Genomic DNA, 19,817 nt, shown 5'->3' with positions numbered 1-19,817 from the left:
ACCTCGCAGAATTTCGCTCCGTAGCGTGGTGGTGGTGAGTCGCAAAATCGGTACCGATTGCGAACGCCACCGCGACACGTGGTTGAGCAGTGGGTCCAGTTGCTCCATGGTCCCCATCCGCCGGAGTCGGATGCTATGAAAAAAGGGGGATAAGAGAATGTTTAAAAAATAATAATGCCAAGTACGCAGCAAACTCATAACGAAGCTCATTTTAATCAGCAAACAAACTCACGAGACACCGGAAGGGTTGGTACACAGTCCATGCGGATGTCGGCCACAGCTCCGGAAATTGCCTGGCTCACGTACACGAAGCAGTACTCGATGTATTTTTCATAGAACAGGTCACACCCAAAGTACAAAGAGTGCTGCCCCTTCATTACCCGCTGTTCGGCGATGTAGTGGAGCGAGGTTGGGGGCGCCAGGGATGTTACATCCGCTCGCAGCTTGCCGTAAACCCGAACCCGGTCGGACTGGTCGAGGATACAGGAAGGATACTGGAACAGCAGCCGGATTCCGTCGCCGTGCACATCACACGGGAATATGCTGCGAGCGTGAACAGTAAAAATGTACTGCTTGCTCCAGTCCGCTTTCAGGATCGCCCTCGCACCACTCAACATGTCCCTTAACGATGGGTCCGGATTAGAGGCACGCAAATGCAACAGGTAGTACCCTGCCAATCCGAACAGATCACAACGAAAATTAATCTCTCGAGAGCGGGGGAACCCCCGCACTTGTTCGGAGAATAAAATTTGAGGTTTTGAAACGTTTTCCAACGGACACGCCTCATTCCGCCCACAATAAACCAGTTCAAGCCAAAACTCTGGCACATCACTCGATTCATCGTTGATTGTCGATGCCAATCCGGGACATCGAACGTCTGGAAAGCTCAAACTCCCCCGCACTATCTCCTCCGGGTACGTACTGATTGTATTAGGCACTAAATTCAAAACCGGCACCGGCCAGCTCACGTTGAGCTGCTGTCTGAGCCGTTCGTCCATCTCCAAGTCGTTCCGAAGTAGCACTCCCGCCGGCTGTTCCACGCTCAACTCGTACATTCCACCGTACATAAAGTAACTGCACGGTATTTTGATTTGTGTCACGTTGTGATTCACGTCGGGTCTGATATCCAGCATCGAGATGGTCGTTCCGCCGGACGGTCTAACGAGCGAAATTTGCAGCCTCAAATCAAGCGCATCTTCGTGTTTCATCAACTCGCCACTATCCGCCTGCAGCTGGATGTCCAGGTCGTCCGTTTGGGCGGCATAGCTGGACGGGACCATGAGGCGTCCCTTGCGCAGACCAAGAGCTGTAAGGAAACAAAAAAAAAAATAGAACAATATTTTTTTCCGCTCTGATGGACGCGATAAAAAGGAGTGCGCCCAAACCCACATTTCGTCGTGGGTCGACCCAAAGGGGTAATTCTCTAGAATTTCGCAATTATTTCAAACATTTTTGATTCGGACATAACTTTGTCCATGAAGAAGAAGTCGTTTTGCAAGTCTACATACAATTTTCCGTGCTGGTTACCAAAAATTATCTGATATTATGATCGATTTGGTGTCTTTGGCAAAGTTGTTAGTACTGTTATTAAAAAAAGTAAATGTTAAAAAATCCTTATTTTTCATATTCCTTTTATTGTTGTAACTTGATTTTTAAAAGTACTTTTTTTTGTTTAAGGTCGAAAATATGGTTTGTTGAATATAACCTCTTTTTGAGTCATTTTATCAAAAATAATTTTGAAGGTTTGAAAATGTGGAATATAACCTCTTTTTGAGTAATTTTATCAAACATAATTTTGAAGGTTTCAAAATGTGAAATTTAACGAAAATTACCTTTCATTTTTTAAATTAATTGTAATGTCTTGTAGCTATAGGCACTTTAAGGTTAAAATTTACCAAAAATGTTCAATGAGCGGCTGGCCCTGGCAGATCCAGCAATCGAAAAAAATCGTTTTTTTTTTCATTTTCTTGTTTTAAACATAAAATTCGAGTTCAGCGACCCAATTTTAGTTGCCAGTTGTAGTTTTGATTGCCTATAAATTAAGAAATGTATTTTTTTCAATATTCGATCTCAGCCATCTTGGATTTAAAAATTCTAATTTACTTTAGCGTAGTTTAGGGGCCACACTTAAGCTTGATAATAAAAAAAAAGACAGGGATATTTGTGATTTATTAGTACCTTTTTGTGCTTTAATTATGCTTTAAAACTTACTACATCATACCAAAATATAATTGAAAGCATTGAAAATTTAACATACTGATAGATAAAGTGAATGTTAGAAAGTTAAAAAGTTAAAAAACGAGTTATCATCCGTTAGGTTGGCACAATTTTTTTTCTTTTGCATTTTCCATTGGTTTTGCCTTCCTCACCTTACTGAGGAAAGGCTATAAAATCACTCGGAAAATGAACTCTTGAATTAGACCTCCTAGACCTACCTTCATTTGTACATATGGACTCAGAATCACGAGCTGCGCAAATGTCTGTGTGTTTGGCTGTATGTAGACATGTGTACCAAATCAATGTCACTGGAATATCTCGTCACAGGCTCAACCAATTTTGGCCGGAATGGTTTTAATCGATCCGTCTTAACGTCCCCTTAGTTGCTATTTAAATTCATGCAGTTTTATCATGTATTTAAAAAGTTATGTCAAAAAAACTGTTTCATATTAAATTAAAATTATGGTAAAAAGGGTGGATTTTTCATGAAACCCTCACATGTTATATATTTTTAGAAAGCATATGAAAAGACCTTTCTTGTGGATTAAGAATTTTCAAGATCTGACTTACCTATCTAAAATTACAAGCAGTTTAAAAAATGGTCTGAATTTACATAACCTCAAATGGTCCCGTCTGATCGCCACGAAAAAGCCGTGTAGAGGGATGCCATTTTCCTCAAAGGCGGTGTCTGTATAATCTGGACAAAAAGTCTGTAGGTAGTCTGTTTTTTTACTCATCACTGAGAAGATCCATAAACAATGTGGACACTTTAGGGGGGTTGGAATCACTTTAAATGAGAGGAAGGCACCAACCACCTGAAGGTGGATTAAGTAACGTTTTTCTTTGAATTGTGTTGAAATTTTGACTTGTAATTTCAATTATTATACTTTTTTATTTTTTTCAATCAATTTATCCAAAGTGGTTTTTTGAGTGCATTTCAGAAAATCGAGTCTGGACTGAATTTTGAAATTTTCTGACATTTTGAATAAAAATATTTTCAAGTTTTGAAATCGGGAATCGGGATGCTTTAAAAAGCTTAATCTCTGCAGCTAGTTGTTCGATTATTGAATTTAAATAAAAACGCAGGACATTTTCTTAGCTTTTCGCAAAAGGAATGGCAGGCGTGCTTTTCTTTCATTTAATATTTTAAAAATTGCAAGAAAATGTTACTAGTAACTGCAGTATTGCATGTGTCAATTTATCAAAAATAATAATAATAATATCAAGGCATTTTCAATTACAAGTTTCTTGTTTTGGACCAGCTTTTTCTTATATTTTACTGTCAGTGATAAAAAGTGGTATTCCTATTTTTTCTGAACTGTCCTCAACAGTAAATCCACTTTTGCAAAAAAAAAAATCAATTCCGAGATACTGGAACTTATGATGCAAAATGGTTTTTTTCACACAGGCAATGCTTAGACAATGTTTCATCATTGAATTAAAAAAAATATCAAAGAAAAGTATTTTTACGAAAACTTAGAGAATAACTCAACAGCAGCAGCAAAAAAGAAGGGTCCAGGAACATAAATCAAAATACGCTCTCACCATCGTTGATCAGCACGAGCAGGATGTGTACGCAGGCGAGTAGGATTTTTCTGTCCCCACCTCCCCCGCCGCGGACGCCACTGCCGCCAGCTGCCAGAGTGATGTGCATATTGCGTTGTCCAACCCAACGCCGGGTGGTGCCGGTGACGAGTGTGTCCTCGGGGCACCAGCAGCTGTAACCACGGCAGCAGCAGCACACAAGTGGACAATGTAATTGTTGATGCTTGGAATTTTCATTCTACATTCTTTCTGCTGATTCCACCCGTCGTCGTAATCCGGTCGACCGGCGACGAGGCAGGTTGGGGTGGCTCACGGTGTCCTGGACTGGATCTGGACGGAGCTGCGGGTCGGCGGCGTGCGACATGTTGAGAGTTACGCACACGCTGCTAGTGTGACCCAAGTGCCTCCGGTCCGGTGTCTCACTACATGTGAAATTTGCTCCTTCCTTTTTTATGTTGACGGTGTGCCACTTTCCGAGCTGGGATTGAGGAAAGGGACTAGACTAAACGGGTCGGATGTGGTCTGAATCGGTGATAAGGACAAAGTGGTTTGACCTGAAAGGAAGGAGAAGAAAAGAAGAAAAGAGGGATATGAATATTGTTTTCGCATAATTTAACTAAATCCTAGATTGAGATGTTGGGCTTGGAGAGGAGCAATCATCGACTCGACCGTCTTGTGGGGTGCTCTTATCTTTGTGAGATTGATGAATGTTTTCTACTAGGAAAAATGTCATGTGACTATTTAGGATGATTACACTCACCTACAAAAAATGACAAAAGGGGAAGCATGAAGCATGAAGGGAAGCATGAAGCATGAAGGGAAGCATGAAACACTTGAACTTTGAATTTTTCAGAAATATTTAGACAGGACCGAATGGTTTTTCTCCAAAGTTTGAATGAAGAATTGTTTTTTGGGAATTTGAAATTTCAAATAATTCGATTTTTCCGTCACCAATCTTAGTTACCTTTGCTATTTCAATAAACAAGCAAAAAAAAAAACACATAAAACTTTCTCTGTTTAACAAAATGAATTTTTGTATCAGAAATCCGTACAAAAAGTAAAAGATTAGATTTTTTCGTAAATTCATTTATACAGTCCAGACTCGATTATCGAATCATGAACAAAAAAAACAAGTTGATTTTTTATTTTCTTACTTTTAACATCAAATTCGAGTTCCACGACCCCATTGTAGTCAAATTCGAATAGCTGAAAAAAAACATTTTATTTAGATATCCGAAGATTCGATTATCCAAAATGATTTATTTTCCAAGGCCTTCGGATAATCGAGTCTGGACTATAGTAGCATAACTGTAATGAGGAATAAGCATGTTGCGAAATTTGCGAATTCTATTTTGCGGGTTATTTTTCTCCAAAAAAAATATATAAAAAAGAGAGAGAATTTGATCTCTTTGTAAAAAGTAAATTTGAAAATCGGGAAGTATTAGACTACGACAAACAAACTCGCAACTTTTTGTTTGTTTTTCTGCATACATTTGGCTTTGTTTGCGAGTTTGGCAAACTGTCAAACACAATAAGTGCGAGTTTGCTTGTTTGTTTTTCCATTGTCCAGTAGCTCCTTAAGCATTCATCAATACCTATAACTTTGCCCAAGACCTCAAATCGATCAGAAAGCAGAGATTTTTTTTTAACTCTGTTTTATCCCCGGGCTCGATTCTTCAGGCAAAAATAAGTAACCGTGCCAATATTGAGCCAAATCAGTTAAGGTTTAAGGGTCCCGATAGATCGTTGAAGTTTGTAGGGGAAATTCGCAAAGATGTATGCAAGAAAAATAATGAATTCCCGTAATCGAAATCGGTTCATCGGACCACGAAGGAATTTATTCATGAGTATAATTCACGATTTCGCCAGTTGACATTTCTTTCCCTGTGGGCAAAAGCATCGTTACAGGATTTTGGTAGCGCAGATCTAGCCCAAAATTATTCAAGTGTTAGATTCTTGTAGGAAATTCAATTCCCTACAACTTTGTCGAAGGGTGCTGTCAAAAAAAAAAAAAAAAAAATCAAACCATCCACATTAACGACCCCCGGGTCTTTTGTGGTCTCTATTGCAAGTTTCTGCTCGAACCTAGGAGTCCGAAGGCTTGAATGGGGAGAGCACCCAAACCTCTTTTACTCCACGGAACCTTCCACCCCAGTGTTAGAACTGACGACCTTTGGATTGTGAGTCCAACCGCCGCCAGCGATTCCACCGGAGTAGGCTTGGTTTGGTGTGTTGTTTGTACTCATGGCATGGAGATGACTCCTACACCTGGAATGACTTAACGGCCTAACAACCAAGGCCGGGACCGAAATTTTACTTCCTCATCCGATGGAAGGTTGCAGCAGATGGGAATCGAACCCAGAATCATTCGCTTACAAAGCGGACAGCGTAACCATTCGGCCACGCACTGCCACACTGCCGAAGGGTGCTGTCATAATATGTGAATTCACAGCTCAAATTGTCGAATACTTACGTTCCATTTTTTGTATAGGATGTAGCTGCATTTGTTTATAGAAACTAATAAAAAAAGTTCCGAATTTTACAATGATTAATTAAAAATTGAGTGAAAAAAAAAAAACACTGAGAAGATCAAACTGCAATCAGTTGTTTGAATCAAACAATGATTAAAGTAACGACATTATTTACCTAAAGTGTGTTTGGTATTAAAATTATGTTATTAGCCAAGGGGAAAACCACTCTGATCAAAGTGCCCTGGGCACCATCGGGCACGTTCTGGGGCAACTCTGGGCACCTTCAGGCACCTTCAGGCACAAGCTCGGGCACCTTTCTTTCTGACTTTGACAATTGAAAAACATATTTCAAAATATTAAAGAAATCAAGTTTCTTTCTCTGACATTTTAAATGCTACGAAGAATTGTTTCTGGTTGCGAAAATGCACTCAATTAAACTGATTTGTAATCAAAAAAAAAAAAAATATATAGGCCAGCCATAGAAACAAATTGTTTTCAAGTGAGATGGAAAGTAGCTCCTTAACCATAACTTTATAAATATTAAACCCACTTTTGTTTTCTAGATGTCGAAAGAAAAACTCGTTCCTAAAGATGAATTCGGTGAAGCAAAATATAAAAATAATCAAATCCGGCTTTGGGAAAGGCTTAATTTTTTCAATATTTTATAATGTATTTCAATTGTACAAAATAAAAATAAAAACAAACTATGTTCTAAAGAGGTGTAAGGTGTAGAAAATAGTTTTGTATGAGTCAATCGTTTCATAGTCCAGAAAATGATCACGTATCAAGATCAAATTTTAAAACAGGCGTCATCCATAAAGTACGTCACGCTCTAGGGAGGAGGGGGTTGTCGCAAGCGTGACATAGTGTGACTAGAGGGGGGGGCATAATGTTTGATAAACTTTAGTCAGAAATCAAATACGATACAAGGCTTCAAGAAACAGAGTAAATCATGAAACAATTGTACAAAAACAACAAGATTGTGAGGGGGAGGGGCTACAACATGTGACGTACATTTCGAGGGGAGTCGGAGCCAGCGTGACAAAGTGTGACATAGGGGGAAGGGGGGGTCAATTTGGGCCGATTTTAGCGTGACACACTTTATGGATGACGCCATAAGAGATCGTTGATTTAGGGGAAATTCTCGTATCTTTGCCAGGTTAAGCACTCGCTCCTAACTCCATCCAATTTACTGATTTTCACTATTTAAACAACTAATTTTGCAAAACTTTTTATACAAACTTGCTTGCTCACTTCTTATTGAGCTATTTATCACTCGATTTCAGTTGAAAACGCTTTTAATCAGCTTTAATTGAATGTCAAAGTTCTGACCTGCCAACATTAGAGGCACGCTGGAATTAGATGCTGTTCCCCTATGTACATTTGGAAGCTTTCGATGTGGTTGTTGTTGGAATAGATGTAACCCCGATGATTGCAATATTTTATCACTTGAACATTACAAAATGGTGAAAAATCAACCTGTTGTTTGAAGTAAAACTCATCCAATGTCCTTTTTATCTCTAATTAAAAACGTTTTTCTTTATGTTTCGTTAAATTTTATTGAACTGATGGTGTTTTTGTCGAAACACAGCTTTTCGGCCACGTTCGACCACGAACTGTTCAGTTCTGGAACCAGCTTCGGGTCATCGCTGAAATACGCATCAACAAAATGAGCTGGGCGGGACCACTTCTTAGTGGTTTGTTTAGGATTATTTCCTTCAGTTTTTTCCTGGAAGAGCAAAGATCTGATCAAATGACATTCTATAGCTTACTAAATGCTTCTTACCAAAAAAGAAGTGAGCAAACTTTACAACATTAGAATTATTCCAGTGAATCAAAACTGAAAATTAATTTAATCTAAGCGAATCCCAATCTGACAGAATTGTTCAAACTTTATAAACAAACAAAGTAACACGGTTGCTACGCACCGTTCAGTTTTTTCTTGGCTTCAGGGCTCACTCGGGCACCTTCGGGCACGTTTGGGCAACTTCAGGGCACAGCCTACTCGAGGGCAATGAGCAGAGTGGTTTTCCCCTTGTTATTAGCTTTCATTCAGAATAAATTAAAAATTAACAAGAGTGGCTCAGTCGCCTCACAGCACAGTAAATTAGAAGACATAATGTAAACTGTGTTATCCAAATAGGATGCTGATCTCAATTCTATCTCTCTCTTGCTTCTCCGTAGCATGTTTTGATGGAAAGCTCACCCACCCGGACACAAAAACAACCCCCAAAGGCGATGTATGAGAGCTTTCATCTTCATCTTGCCATCAGCCGTTGCAACCAATAACCCCAAGACTTTTCTTGGCGCTCCAGGTTCTATCTCTCACTCTGACCCAGCAAACGAGGGACGAAAAATGACGACATTAAACTTTATCTTTACACCACGTTCTTCAATTTTGGCTCCTTCGAGGAACACTATTAAATTTTCCCACCGCTCTGCGCTGTTGGCCACTTCTCCCCCTCCCCCCCAATCCCTTGTTAGTCCTATTGCAGTACATCAAGTGGGGTGTGAAGGAAACTTTCTTCCTTCGGGGGGTCCTTCCGAACAAAACACTTTTCTCTTCCCGCGCAACCCAACCCGGGATCGTCCACAAAGCATCAGAGGATGTTCCTAAAGTACTGCCTTTTCGCAGCTTTTCCCCGAGTTGTGAAAACTTGGGTCTCGAACAACTTTTCACTCGCTTCCACCCCGGTCGCCGCTGATGAACGATTTCTGATAGCATTGTGATTTGCTGGATTTGGCTCTGTGTGTGTGTGTGGGATTGCGTAGAAGAAGGGAAAACTTTGCGTTGGATTTAATTAATTTTAAAATATCACGTGCGCGCGGCGACACATTTCACTTGCTGACTGGGGCGTCTTCCTGTGTGGTTTTTGGGATAGTTTCCGGCAACGAAACCCACGATTATGGAAACATGCACAATGGCCGGATTATCAAGAGATCGACTGTCACTCTGCGAGCAACAACTTTCCAGTTGGGTTGGAGTTGATGCGTAGTGACAGGCCAGCTGGGAACACTTGGGTGTGATTTCTAATTATTTCCTTAATTTTGACTTCAACGGGTTCAAATTTATGTTATTGTCATCTGAAAATTCTTGGAGAACGATTTTTTACATTCTAAGACTATCGACCTACCTTTAATTGAAAGAAATTTGGAGATTGGCAATAAGGCGGCGTCTCCCATTTCATGTGACGAAGATTTTTTTTGATGTTCATGTATGTCCATCTCTAAAATACCGTATCATTTTTAGACTTAAAAAATCGAACAAGTAGTTGGTATGAAATAGCATTGCAATGGATTAAAATCAATAAATTTTATTTCATGTTTCAATTAGCCTTAATTTTTATCTCGACAATTCTTGGTCTGATTTTAAACGTTCTAAATCTCCTAAATAAGGCCGATGCAAATATTTAAAAAAGTTTTTGTCCCTCGGCCCTGGCCGTGGTCAAGAGGGGGGGGGGGGGGCAAAAAATAAAAAAATATAAAAATTCAAATAACAAGCCATAGTCTTCATATTTAAATGAAAAAAGTGTTTTAAAATGCATTTTACACTAGTTCAGTTGTTTTGCAATCATTAGTTTTCAAAAAATCTAAGATCTGACAAAAACAAAAATTGTATCGAAAAAAAAGATTTTGCATCGAAAATTTTCAAAAAATCTTAAGATTTTTTAATAAACTGCCCATAATTAAAAATTCGGCTATTATGCCAAATCAAGTATTCCGAGAAAAACGCGTTTAAGTGTTTGTCACAAAATCTCCGTCAAGGCAATTTCCCATAAGAGTGGCATATTAGCCGTTTGGTTTTTCGCATCGGCAGCCGAGTCTAAACACTATTTCAGTGAAATTCAAGTTCCAGAAGATGTGTTGGAACATCCTCTACCGCCTGGTGCTGATATCTCGTTTTTGCCAAAAGTGGATATTAGCCGTTTTTTCAATGGTGGACAGTAAACCCAAACATGTTTTTTTAAAAAAAAACTTCATCATCCCGGTACGAGAATCGAACTCACGACCTCTGGATTGGAAACCCAGCACGCCGCTAGTCGAAACCCATCCCCTACCGGTCAGTATTCCCAGTGAGTAGAATTACTCTTTGAAGGGATCTGACTTTGCCGAGCCAGACAGGAATCGAACCCATCACCTTCCGCTTACAAGGCGAAACCCGTAACCTCACGGCCACGGAAGCTCGGCCAAAATGTTAAAAATGATTTTAAACGCAGGAGAATGTATTTCAATTTGATTTCAGCTGGTTGCACTTGAATTTTCATTGAAATTTTGAAGTTTATTGTAAAAATATTTTTTTTGCCCCCTGATTTTTCGGACCAATTTTGAAGGGGGGGGGGGGGGGGGTGACAAAAACTTTTAAAAATATTTGTACCAGCCTAAACCTATTTTCTTAATTTCAAAATCAAACATAAAATTTCAAAAGACCTTGAAAATATATAATTGGCCTTCTCGAAATTCTAGGCATGATTTTAACATTATGCCCCACAATGTTTCGGACAAATAAAAACAAATATGATATATATTTTTTTTTAATATTTGGTGGTACCCCCTCCCCGATATTACGATATTTTGAGTGCAATCATCTGAAGTAATTTAAAATGCATTCCCCTGCGTTTTTAATATATTCAAGTTCATTAAAAAACTTTTCTTCGCGGTCAGCTAATTTTCGATCGAAAAAGGGTTTTTTTGCAAACATTTTTTTCAGATCTTAGATTATTTGAAAACTAATGATTATAAACCGACTGTAAGCTATTCGGAAAAAAAATCATAAAAAATGGACAAAAAAGAAAGTTATGAAAAATGTGAGAACTTTTGATTTGTGCTTCGGGACCATCCATAAACCACGTGGACACTTTAGGGGGTGTATGGCGATTGTCCACGATCCATACAAAAAAGTTTTTTTTTGTATGGACAAATGTCCACGAGGGGGGGGGGTAACAGATTCCCAAAAAAGTGTCCACGTGGTTTATGAATGGTCCCTTCGTATCTAGTTTAAATTGTTATATAAATCGATATCGTTATTAAAAAACTAGTTTTAAGGAATTTTATTGAAAATTCCATCTTTTGGTTTCTCTTGGTTTGGAAACCTTAAACTATTTTTTGTATTTTTTGTAGATTGCGAGATTCATACTCCAATTCACGGTAGTAGTTAAAGTACTAAATTAAAGTTTTCCATTCCGGGTTTGAAACTACTTACTATTTCATATAACGAAACGGACTACATTTCTTCGCTTAAAATAACAGTGCTGAAAAATATTTTTCAGCATCTATTTGAGTGCTGGAAAGTTCAACTTTAAAGCATCGAAAAGTAAATACAAAAAAAAAATTTTTGAAGTTTCACTTATCGGTTTCACTTTTAAAAAAATTGTGTTTGTTCGTTGCAAAACATGATTTTTTCAGCAATCGTTTTAATTATCCAACTTGGTAAACCTCGTGCGATAAAAGTATTACTCGTGGTGAAAAAATCTTTTTTTTGCAATTGTTGCATTAACTATTATTTCAGTACTGTTATTTATGGCAATAAGTAGAATCAGAATGGAATTGCAAAAAAAATATATATAATCCTTAAAGCATCGCCATAGTTTTGATAAGATATGTCTAGATTTCTTTCGGTATTCATAAAGTTCAAATTTGAGACCAACGACAAAAAAAAATGGTAATAATTTGGTAATCCAGCCATAACGGTGAATAAATAAAGGATAAATAAACAAATAATGTGAAAAGTGTATTTTAAATTTGTTTTTGCTTCCAATCTTATTGAATATATTTGGAACGGGGTTGCGTGGTGCTCAAATTACAACAAAACCGATTCGCCCAAAATTTGACCGCGGATTGGATCCCGTCCACCATGTAACTCTAGACCTGAATCGTAATTAAATTTTTCGCCTCACCGGAGTCATTAATTCCTCACCGGCACTGCCATTTTGTGATGTTTCATCTCCCGTAGCTTTCCATTTCCATTTCGAAAATCCGACGTCCGGAAATGTGGTCGGTATTTTCTGGCAGGGCTTCAAACTCTTCAAATTTCAGGCGCTTGGGTGAAATTAATCGTGGCTCACTTATCAACGAAGGCTCTCAAGAAACCAATTTCATTCACTTTGTACACCGGCGCGCAGCGTTTCGTGTCCTCGTGGCGGGGTGGGTACAATGGTTCCTATAGCTATTTATCTCCGCCATGAACCACATAATCCATCAGCCAGACAATGGCACACAGTAATGCAGAAAGAGCTCATAATGAGCGGAGGGGGGCCACGGGATGCTTCCTCTTCGCCTTTCAGACGGATTCAAATGAATGTAGGCAATGAAAAACAAAAAAAAATAAGCTAGGAAATATGCATCTCACACCCACTTTTCGAATGCGAGATGCATCTGCAGCTTTATCCCGTATCACCCTAATATGCTGCACTTCAGTACGAATGTAGAAAGCCATAAGGCAAATCTCTACCACATATGGATATTTAAGGCTTGCACAAGATTCGGGAACTGTAAGTACCATTGTTTCACAGGAATCGTCATCGTCGTCGTTGCGTTTGTCAGCAACCTCACCACGCTGAAGGGACCTTTGATGATCCCTCCACATGCAACTTTATAATGCGCCCAGGGTTGCCAGATGTTTTTTATTAACCATTAGCTGAAACTTTCAGACTGAAAGGTAAATTTATTTAAACGATTATGACAGATTTTTTTCTGCATACTTTAAATGAACTTATTTTTTTTCAATCTGGCAACCCTGTTAATGCACCTTTTCCCTTTTCCTCAAAGTTGCAGCACATGCAAACATTAAAGTGTGTCTATACAATAGGGTAGAGTAGTCATCAATGAGACACGGGGAACAATGATAAAATGGCTCTCACAAGTCGTAGTTTCAACCAATCAGGCTCATATTTGGGGGAAAGGTGTGTCTACTGGATACACGTCTGCCATATTAGTGGCTTTGGTTATGGACGCTCCCTTGAAAAGTTATTCATAAATGTTTGATTCTGGGGTGTAAAAGTAAATTATGGACAAAAATTACTTTTTCGCTCGTAGGCTGCCATTTACACCAAAACTAATATTTCTTCAAATTTCTTTCGACGTTCCATAGGGATTAAGTTGGGCTACAATGTCCTTTCATTAGATTTGGCCAAAATTTAGAATAAACTCAGAATCCAGGGCTGTCTCATTGTTCCCCACTCATTTCAGCCCATGGGTAACAATGAGACACTTTGATTTTTCTTCAATAAACTTTTCAAAATCGATGGAAATCTTTCAAAACATGAATTAAAAGTGATTTTTGGCATATTTATAGAGTTTAAACTTCATTAAACCAAAAATACAAAGTTATTTGGTATTAATATATGGATTTTACAAAATTGAAATACTTTTAGTGTAACTTTTGTTATTAAAAGTTTCATGTTGGCAAAATTGCTCTAAAATGTTCAAGGCAAGTCACCTGCAATGGAACAATACAAAAACATGATGTTTTGCTAGAAAAATGTTGATTTTCGTAGAGTGTCTCATTGTTCCCCACCTGTCTCATTGTTCCTGCCAAGTGCGTCTACAATGAGACAGTTGAATAACTCTGGCTGTAGATGTCGGATCGATCTCATATTTTTGTCAATGTTAGAACACATTAAAAGAATGATAATGCAACTAAAAGCTCATTAAAACATGCTGATGAAAAAATTAGAAAAATCGTTGAAAGTTGAAAACCAAAAGTGTCTCATTGATGACTACTCTACCCTACACATAGGGGAGTGAAGGATTCGAAAATTATACGCCATATGTATCGTCGCTATAATTTACAGACTAATGAGACTACCATTAGAATTAGTAGGCATTGAAAGTTCTGGCCGCGGGAAGCCACCGACGACGAGTTTTGGAATTTCAGGGGTTTTCCCTTTCGAGTCGTCTGCTGAGTGGTCAAAGTTGCCGCCGTCGCCGCCTGCTGTAATATGGGGTAGATTTTATTTACCATTTGAAGGGTGGTGGCGGCCGCATAATAGGGTGTAGGATGCAAAATCGATTTCACACAGTTCTTTTTTTTTCATTCTTTTCCTTGCATGAATGGAACTCAGCACGCGATTGATGTCTGCATTGTATGGCTTTTGTAGGTACATATTTACTCCGCTTGCGGAACAAATAATCGACGGACAATTTAATTTTATGAAATATTTTATCACGGTTTATTTTCCCAATTTATGTTTTTATATGTTGATTAACATTCATAGTTAAATAATGCAGAGGAGATTGTATGAATTTTGATTACTTGAAAAATTGGTTTAATCTGGTAATGCTGAACTCATTCTACCTTAAGAAAACTTTAAAGTCGAAGAACATGTAATTTCTGTAACTGAAATCCACGTTTCAGAAGGAATTTTCTTACCGATTTGGTGTCTTCGGCACAGTTGTAGGTTATAATTAGGACTTTTTAAAAAATGCAGGTGAACCAAAAAATTAAATTCCCGTTTTTCATTTGACTTTTATCATCAAAAGTTGAACTCCCTAAATATGTATTTATTTTTATTTTTTTTATTGGTCTCAGGGGACTAGCACTAGAGTTTAGGATGATGGAAAATCTAGTACCGGAGAAAGCAAGGTTCAAACAAAATTAGAGTGATTCGCTAAAAAAAATGCAATAAATTTTGAACCACTCATGAAAAAACAAAAATTGAAAATTGGTTAATTAAAAATGTGTTGTATAGTTCTTACTAAGGAATTGGAATTTGAACAGAGAAATTTGACAGCTGACGGATTTAAAATTTTCCCGGCCAATTCAACGCATCGATCGATTTATAGACAGCAATTTTCCCGTTGCGTGTCTTCGTCAAAAACACCCTCGAGTCGCGTGTCGAGACACAAAATCCCCTAATCGCTACAATTCCAACTGTCCTCACCCTACTGAGTCCGTGCCACCCTACTTCCTCGTCGCCAACTGCGATCGACTGGCCAGGGTTGGTGTGAGGCAGCGGCGGCGCCACGAACCTACCCCTTAATAATTTTGTTTATGCTCACAGTTTCTGTCGCACCCCCGTTTTTTTTGCCTCTTCTTTCCACAACTCTCTTCAATGCCTTCATTGGCAATGCTGAGCTAACCCTACCAAGCCTGCCTGGCTTTTGCGTTGGAAAAACTCATCCGGAAAAAAGCAGACCGTAACGACACTAGAAGCTGCTCCACTTGTCGGCTAACAGATTTGTTGTTGTCTCTTGATGGAACACCTCTTGTGCACTTGGAGCGACCTCGAGAGGAGTTTCATCTCTCCTTGGTGTGTAGGTGGGGTGCATTGCCCCTTTTGCAGCCTTTATCCTTTCTTGTTTTGCATTTTGCAGGAGCGGAAAAACGGCTACTTTTGGCCTGCGGTTACCGGAGATGTATTTTTTTACACAAGTGGGCGATTTTACTTAATTTGCATCTCTTGTTTCTTATCTCCATGGCAGCAGCAAAATGTGTCTTGTGTTTTCTGTGAGGATGGCACTTGTTCTTGCTTTCCTGGACATTTACTTTGAAATAAGAATAGAAAAACCATTGCAAAAGATTAAAAAGGATTTAAAATGGAAAATTCAAGAGTGCCAGCATTCAATCATATATCTCGAGAACAAAGTTTCAACATCGAAGCAACCCTCCTAAATCAAATCAACAGTATACGATTGCAGTACGTATGCAGCATAAAAAGAAAACACAAAGCATACTTCGTTTTTTTCCCCCCGAAGCATTACGGCAAGGGCAGAACAGGGGGAATCCCATTCAGAACCTGCTATGTTTTTGCTTGGTTCTATCTGCTGCTCCTACATCGACTAGAGGCAGCAAGCATTTCCGTTGTATAAAATGGGAAGTAGCAATGAAGTGAGTGAGTGGAAGCATTTCCAACTTATTGAAACCACCCCCTACTTGTACGGATTTTCCAGACGTCCGCCACCCTCATCGTGCCATGTGTGTGTTGGAAAACTAGGGAGGTTCACGGTCGTTGTGAATGATTCAAAGTTTGCCATTTTTAGGAGTGCTATAACCACCCTAACAAGCGCAGATCATCTGCACACGCTGGCTGGCTGGTCGAACTTTAGCAGCAGGGTGATGGAATGGAAAATAACCACCCCCACTCTCGCTATCCAGACACACGAATCTTGGCCGGTCTGAATTTACTGACGAGCCCGTGCGGTGAGTTGAGGGAAGCTATACGGCACAGTAACGAGACGACAGCAGGGATTGGGAACTTCAAAAAGGAACGTTTTATCTGAAAAAATATTTTGTGAAATTTGGTTGAATTTTTAAGAAACGATTGCTTAAAAATTATTTCGACCAAGAATACACATCCTAAGAAAATGTAAATTTCAAGAAAAAACGTTTTCACGCAGAGCGTGATCCTTGAAGATGATAAGTTTATCGAGAGAGGGAAAATATACTTTCTCGAAAAGCAGGGAGAACAACAAGAGGACAATTCACCGTAACGCAATATTTGTGTTAATTCTGATCCTAAATTAATAATTTATTGCGCACTGTCCAACCACAAGACTAGTGAGCTGTACAAACTTAGCCGGTACCAGGAAGAGCTGGATTTATATATACTAGGGGACAGCAAAATAACGAAGCTAGGATGACAACGGAACGGTTTATGACGGCAGTCGGGTGGTCCCCCGTTGCACACAGAACTCTGGTGGCCGCCATCATCACCGGCACACTGCTTGCTTGCGGGGTTTCAAGTGTAAGGATATCCCCCACAAGAAAATTACATTAGAGTCACTGCTCTTCACCCGTCCCGCGCGAGTTTTCTCCGGTCCCCGGCTTCGTCCAGGTGAGGAATCATTTTCATGGGCGTACTACACGGAGAAAAAAGAGTTCCCAAAATCGTGAACAAGCGTTCATGAAAATGGGAACCATGAACAAGGTGTTCAAATTTCATGGTACGTTTTTCAAAATCATACCATGAGATTTGAACACCTTGTTCGAGATTTCCATTTTCATGAACGCTTGTTCACGATTTTGGGAACTCTTTTTTCTCCGTGTAGATAGTAGTTTATATTGTTTATTTCCGTAAGTTCAATATTAGTGTTAGAAAATTACCTGACTAATTTTTTAACGAGTTGTAGTACTATCCAGCAGCAAAAAAGCAGCGTTTGAAAAAAGTGAGAAACGTGTCTAGAATAAGGAAACTACAAAGTAAAAAATAATGTAATTTTGGAAGGTTGAAAATTACCTCTTTTATGATGTAATTATACTTCAATTCAGACTGAAAAAGTGACATTTTTCGTAATAACGTAGCAGTTTTCTATGAAAATGATTTTCTAGATTTTTGATTAACCAAAGAAGCCATTTTGCGTAAATTGTTCGTCCATACAAGTTATCATAATGTTGGTTGCTGTCTAACAAAACTGCTATCTGTTATCAACACGTAAAAAAAACTTTTTGTCAAGAGCAAATTTTCTGATCGGTTTGATGTCTTCGGCAAACTTGATTTGAATTGTTGATCAGACTCACATTTTAGATGTAAAATCAATCTTTGACTGATTTCACCTCTTCGCTTGGAGTCGGTGATTTTGGCGAATTGGAGACTGGATTTCGTCATGTATGCATGATGAGTTTCCAGAACAGGTTGCCCACGAATTGATAGTTAGAAATAAAACCAATTCAACCTGTACCAAATTCTCAGCACCATGAAAGCCGTCCATTGCCGGCCGCTCTTATCACCACCGCTTGATAATCCACTTTTTTAAGGTGACGAGAGGAAATCTCCTCAGTAGCCCCAAATATGTTTCGCTTTGTACGACATACGAATAAATTCTCAAATTATTTTTATTTCTCTTAAAGCATATCATTTGCGTCCGAGAGAAGCAAAATCGGTTCAAACGGCGCGGATTTATTTTTTTTTACAGGTGTGTTTTTTTTTTTGAAAATCGATGTAAATGAACATTTTATGAACCACACTAACACGGCGTAGGTCACTCTGATGGCCAAACAAAAAAATATTTCCACGCCGTGTTAGGGTGATTAAAAAAATTGGCATTTTCGTCATTTTACGCAAAAACCACAAAAAAAATCTGAACAGAAAATTGACGAAAACAGGAACAAACAACTTTTTTCATTATTTCGTCCCAAAAAAAAATCTAGAAAAATTGTCTTCTTCTAGAAAATTTTCCACACTATTCAAGTTCCGCCACTGCCACCGGAATCGTTCTTTGTCTTCCACTTTGAACAAGAAGTAAACGAGTCGGTGAGTGGATGAAGATGTTGCACAAACCGGGTGAATTTATACATATCGGTAAAATTTCATCGCGCCCTACTCCCCTAAACAAGACTTTTTACCAGTCCGTCTCGTCGGACGGTGGGTGGTTTTATGGTTTAGAGTGGTTGCTTCCGCCCGGACAGCGACGGAAGGAAGGGTGACTTTCTTGGCCGAGTCCATAGACAACCAGACGTCTTTGCTAGTTGTGAACGCGCGAAATGCAAGGAAGTGTCAAACGCGTGTGGCTGTGGTGAATATAATTTTGCAGTGGTGAGTTACTGATTATTCAAATTGACCGTTAAATTGTAGTTTAGTAATTTTTTTAAACAGATTTAAGTCTGTTTGTCTGTGGTCGCAATATATCGCTTGCGCGCGACTTGCTGTGATTGTTAAGGGGACATGCTGTAGTATTTTATTGCGAAATACCTCCGGAGTGCTGTTCGACATTCGTGCGCGAAAAATCATTCCGTGTAAATTCCATCAATCATTCGTGCCAAGTATTTATACAACTTGTTTGCATCCTTCCGAGACGCAGTGTGAGGCAGTTTTTTTCCCGACGTTTTGCCGCGAGCAAAAACATGACTCTGTTCGTAATATAAAGCCAGTTGGTACGAGAAAAGCTCTTAGGTGCGCTGCTGCTGGCGCGGAATGAAGAACATAAAATCTTGGAAATTAACACTCGACGAAATGCTGCTGCGCCGGCAGGTGGAACCGAGATGAGGAAAATTCTCGACAAGATTCCAGCATCTCGAGGCGAGCGGCAAAGTGTTGGAATTTGTCGCAATATTAGGACGTAGTTATTTCCACAAATCCAAACCTGGTGCCTTCGGCCCCGGAAAATGTATAAGATCAACTTTTCTGCCAGAGCAGCCCACGAGCTGCACGCTGAGATTCCGGGCTGGTCATAAATTATAATTGAATACAGTTTGGTATGTTATTATTGTTTGTTGTGGTGGGCGGCGAAATTGAATTCCCTGGTGTGGCGCCCAATTTTCGCCATTTTGCTCGAATGGGGAAAACCGAAACAGTATCACCTCCCCCCCTTAAGGATCAGCAAGTGGCAAAAAGGTGGCAATAAACGCGTAGAATCATAAAACTTTTCCCGTTTTATGTCGATGCTTTGGAAATAATTTACATAAAAATGGCTCAAGTTTTGTTTTCCATACAACTCGGCAAATTGTTGAATACTTTATTTTCACATCGAGGCTTTGTCGTTTGCGTGTGAACACTTGCTTTAGCCAACTGATATGGATTAATGAAATTGTGGAAAAGTTTAGCCACTAAATTGAGAACGAAAAATCTTCATCCAACACAATGTTTCTAGAGGTTAGTTGAAAACAAGGACCTGAAACGAGATCCCACACGAAAAAAATGTATTCCGGAT

General features: G+C 39.1%; 1 protein-coding gene across 1 annotated transcript in view; it reads right to left on the bottom strand.

Moving 5' to 3' along the window:
- The window catches only part of LOC6046078, a 50,328-nt gene that overhangs the window by 6,224 nt on the left and 24,287 nt on the right, over positions 1–19,817 (bottom strand). The window contains exons 2-4 of the mRNA XM_038259243.1: positions 3,763–4,316; positions 233–1,306; positions 3–133 (exon numbers count right to left, since the gene is read on the bottom strand). Of these exons, the coding sequence (XP_038115171.1) occupies positions 3–133; positions 233–1,306; positions 3,763–3,871 (1,314 nt within the window). The 5' untranslated portion in view covers positions 3,872–4,316. The remainder of the gene's footprint in view (positions 1–2; positions 134–232; positions 1,307–3,762; positions 4,317–19,817) is intronic.

This window comes from Culex quinquefasciatus, chromosome 3 (assembly GCF_015732765.1).
Source record: "Culex quinquefasciatus strain JHB chromosome 3, VPISU_Cqui_1.0_pri_paternal, whole genome shotgun sequence".
Classification (NCBI taxonomy): domain Eukaryota; kingdom Metazoa; phylum Arthropoda; class Insecta; order Diptera; family Culicidae; genus Culex; species Culex quinquefasciatus.
Note: the sequence above shows the minus strand (reverse complement) of the source record. Positions and strands in the feature narration are given on the sequence as shown.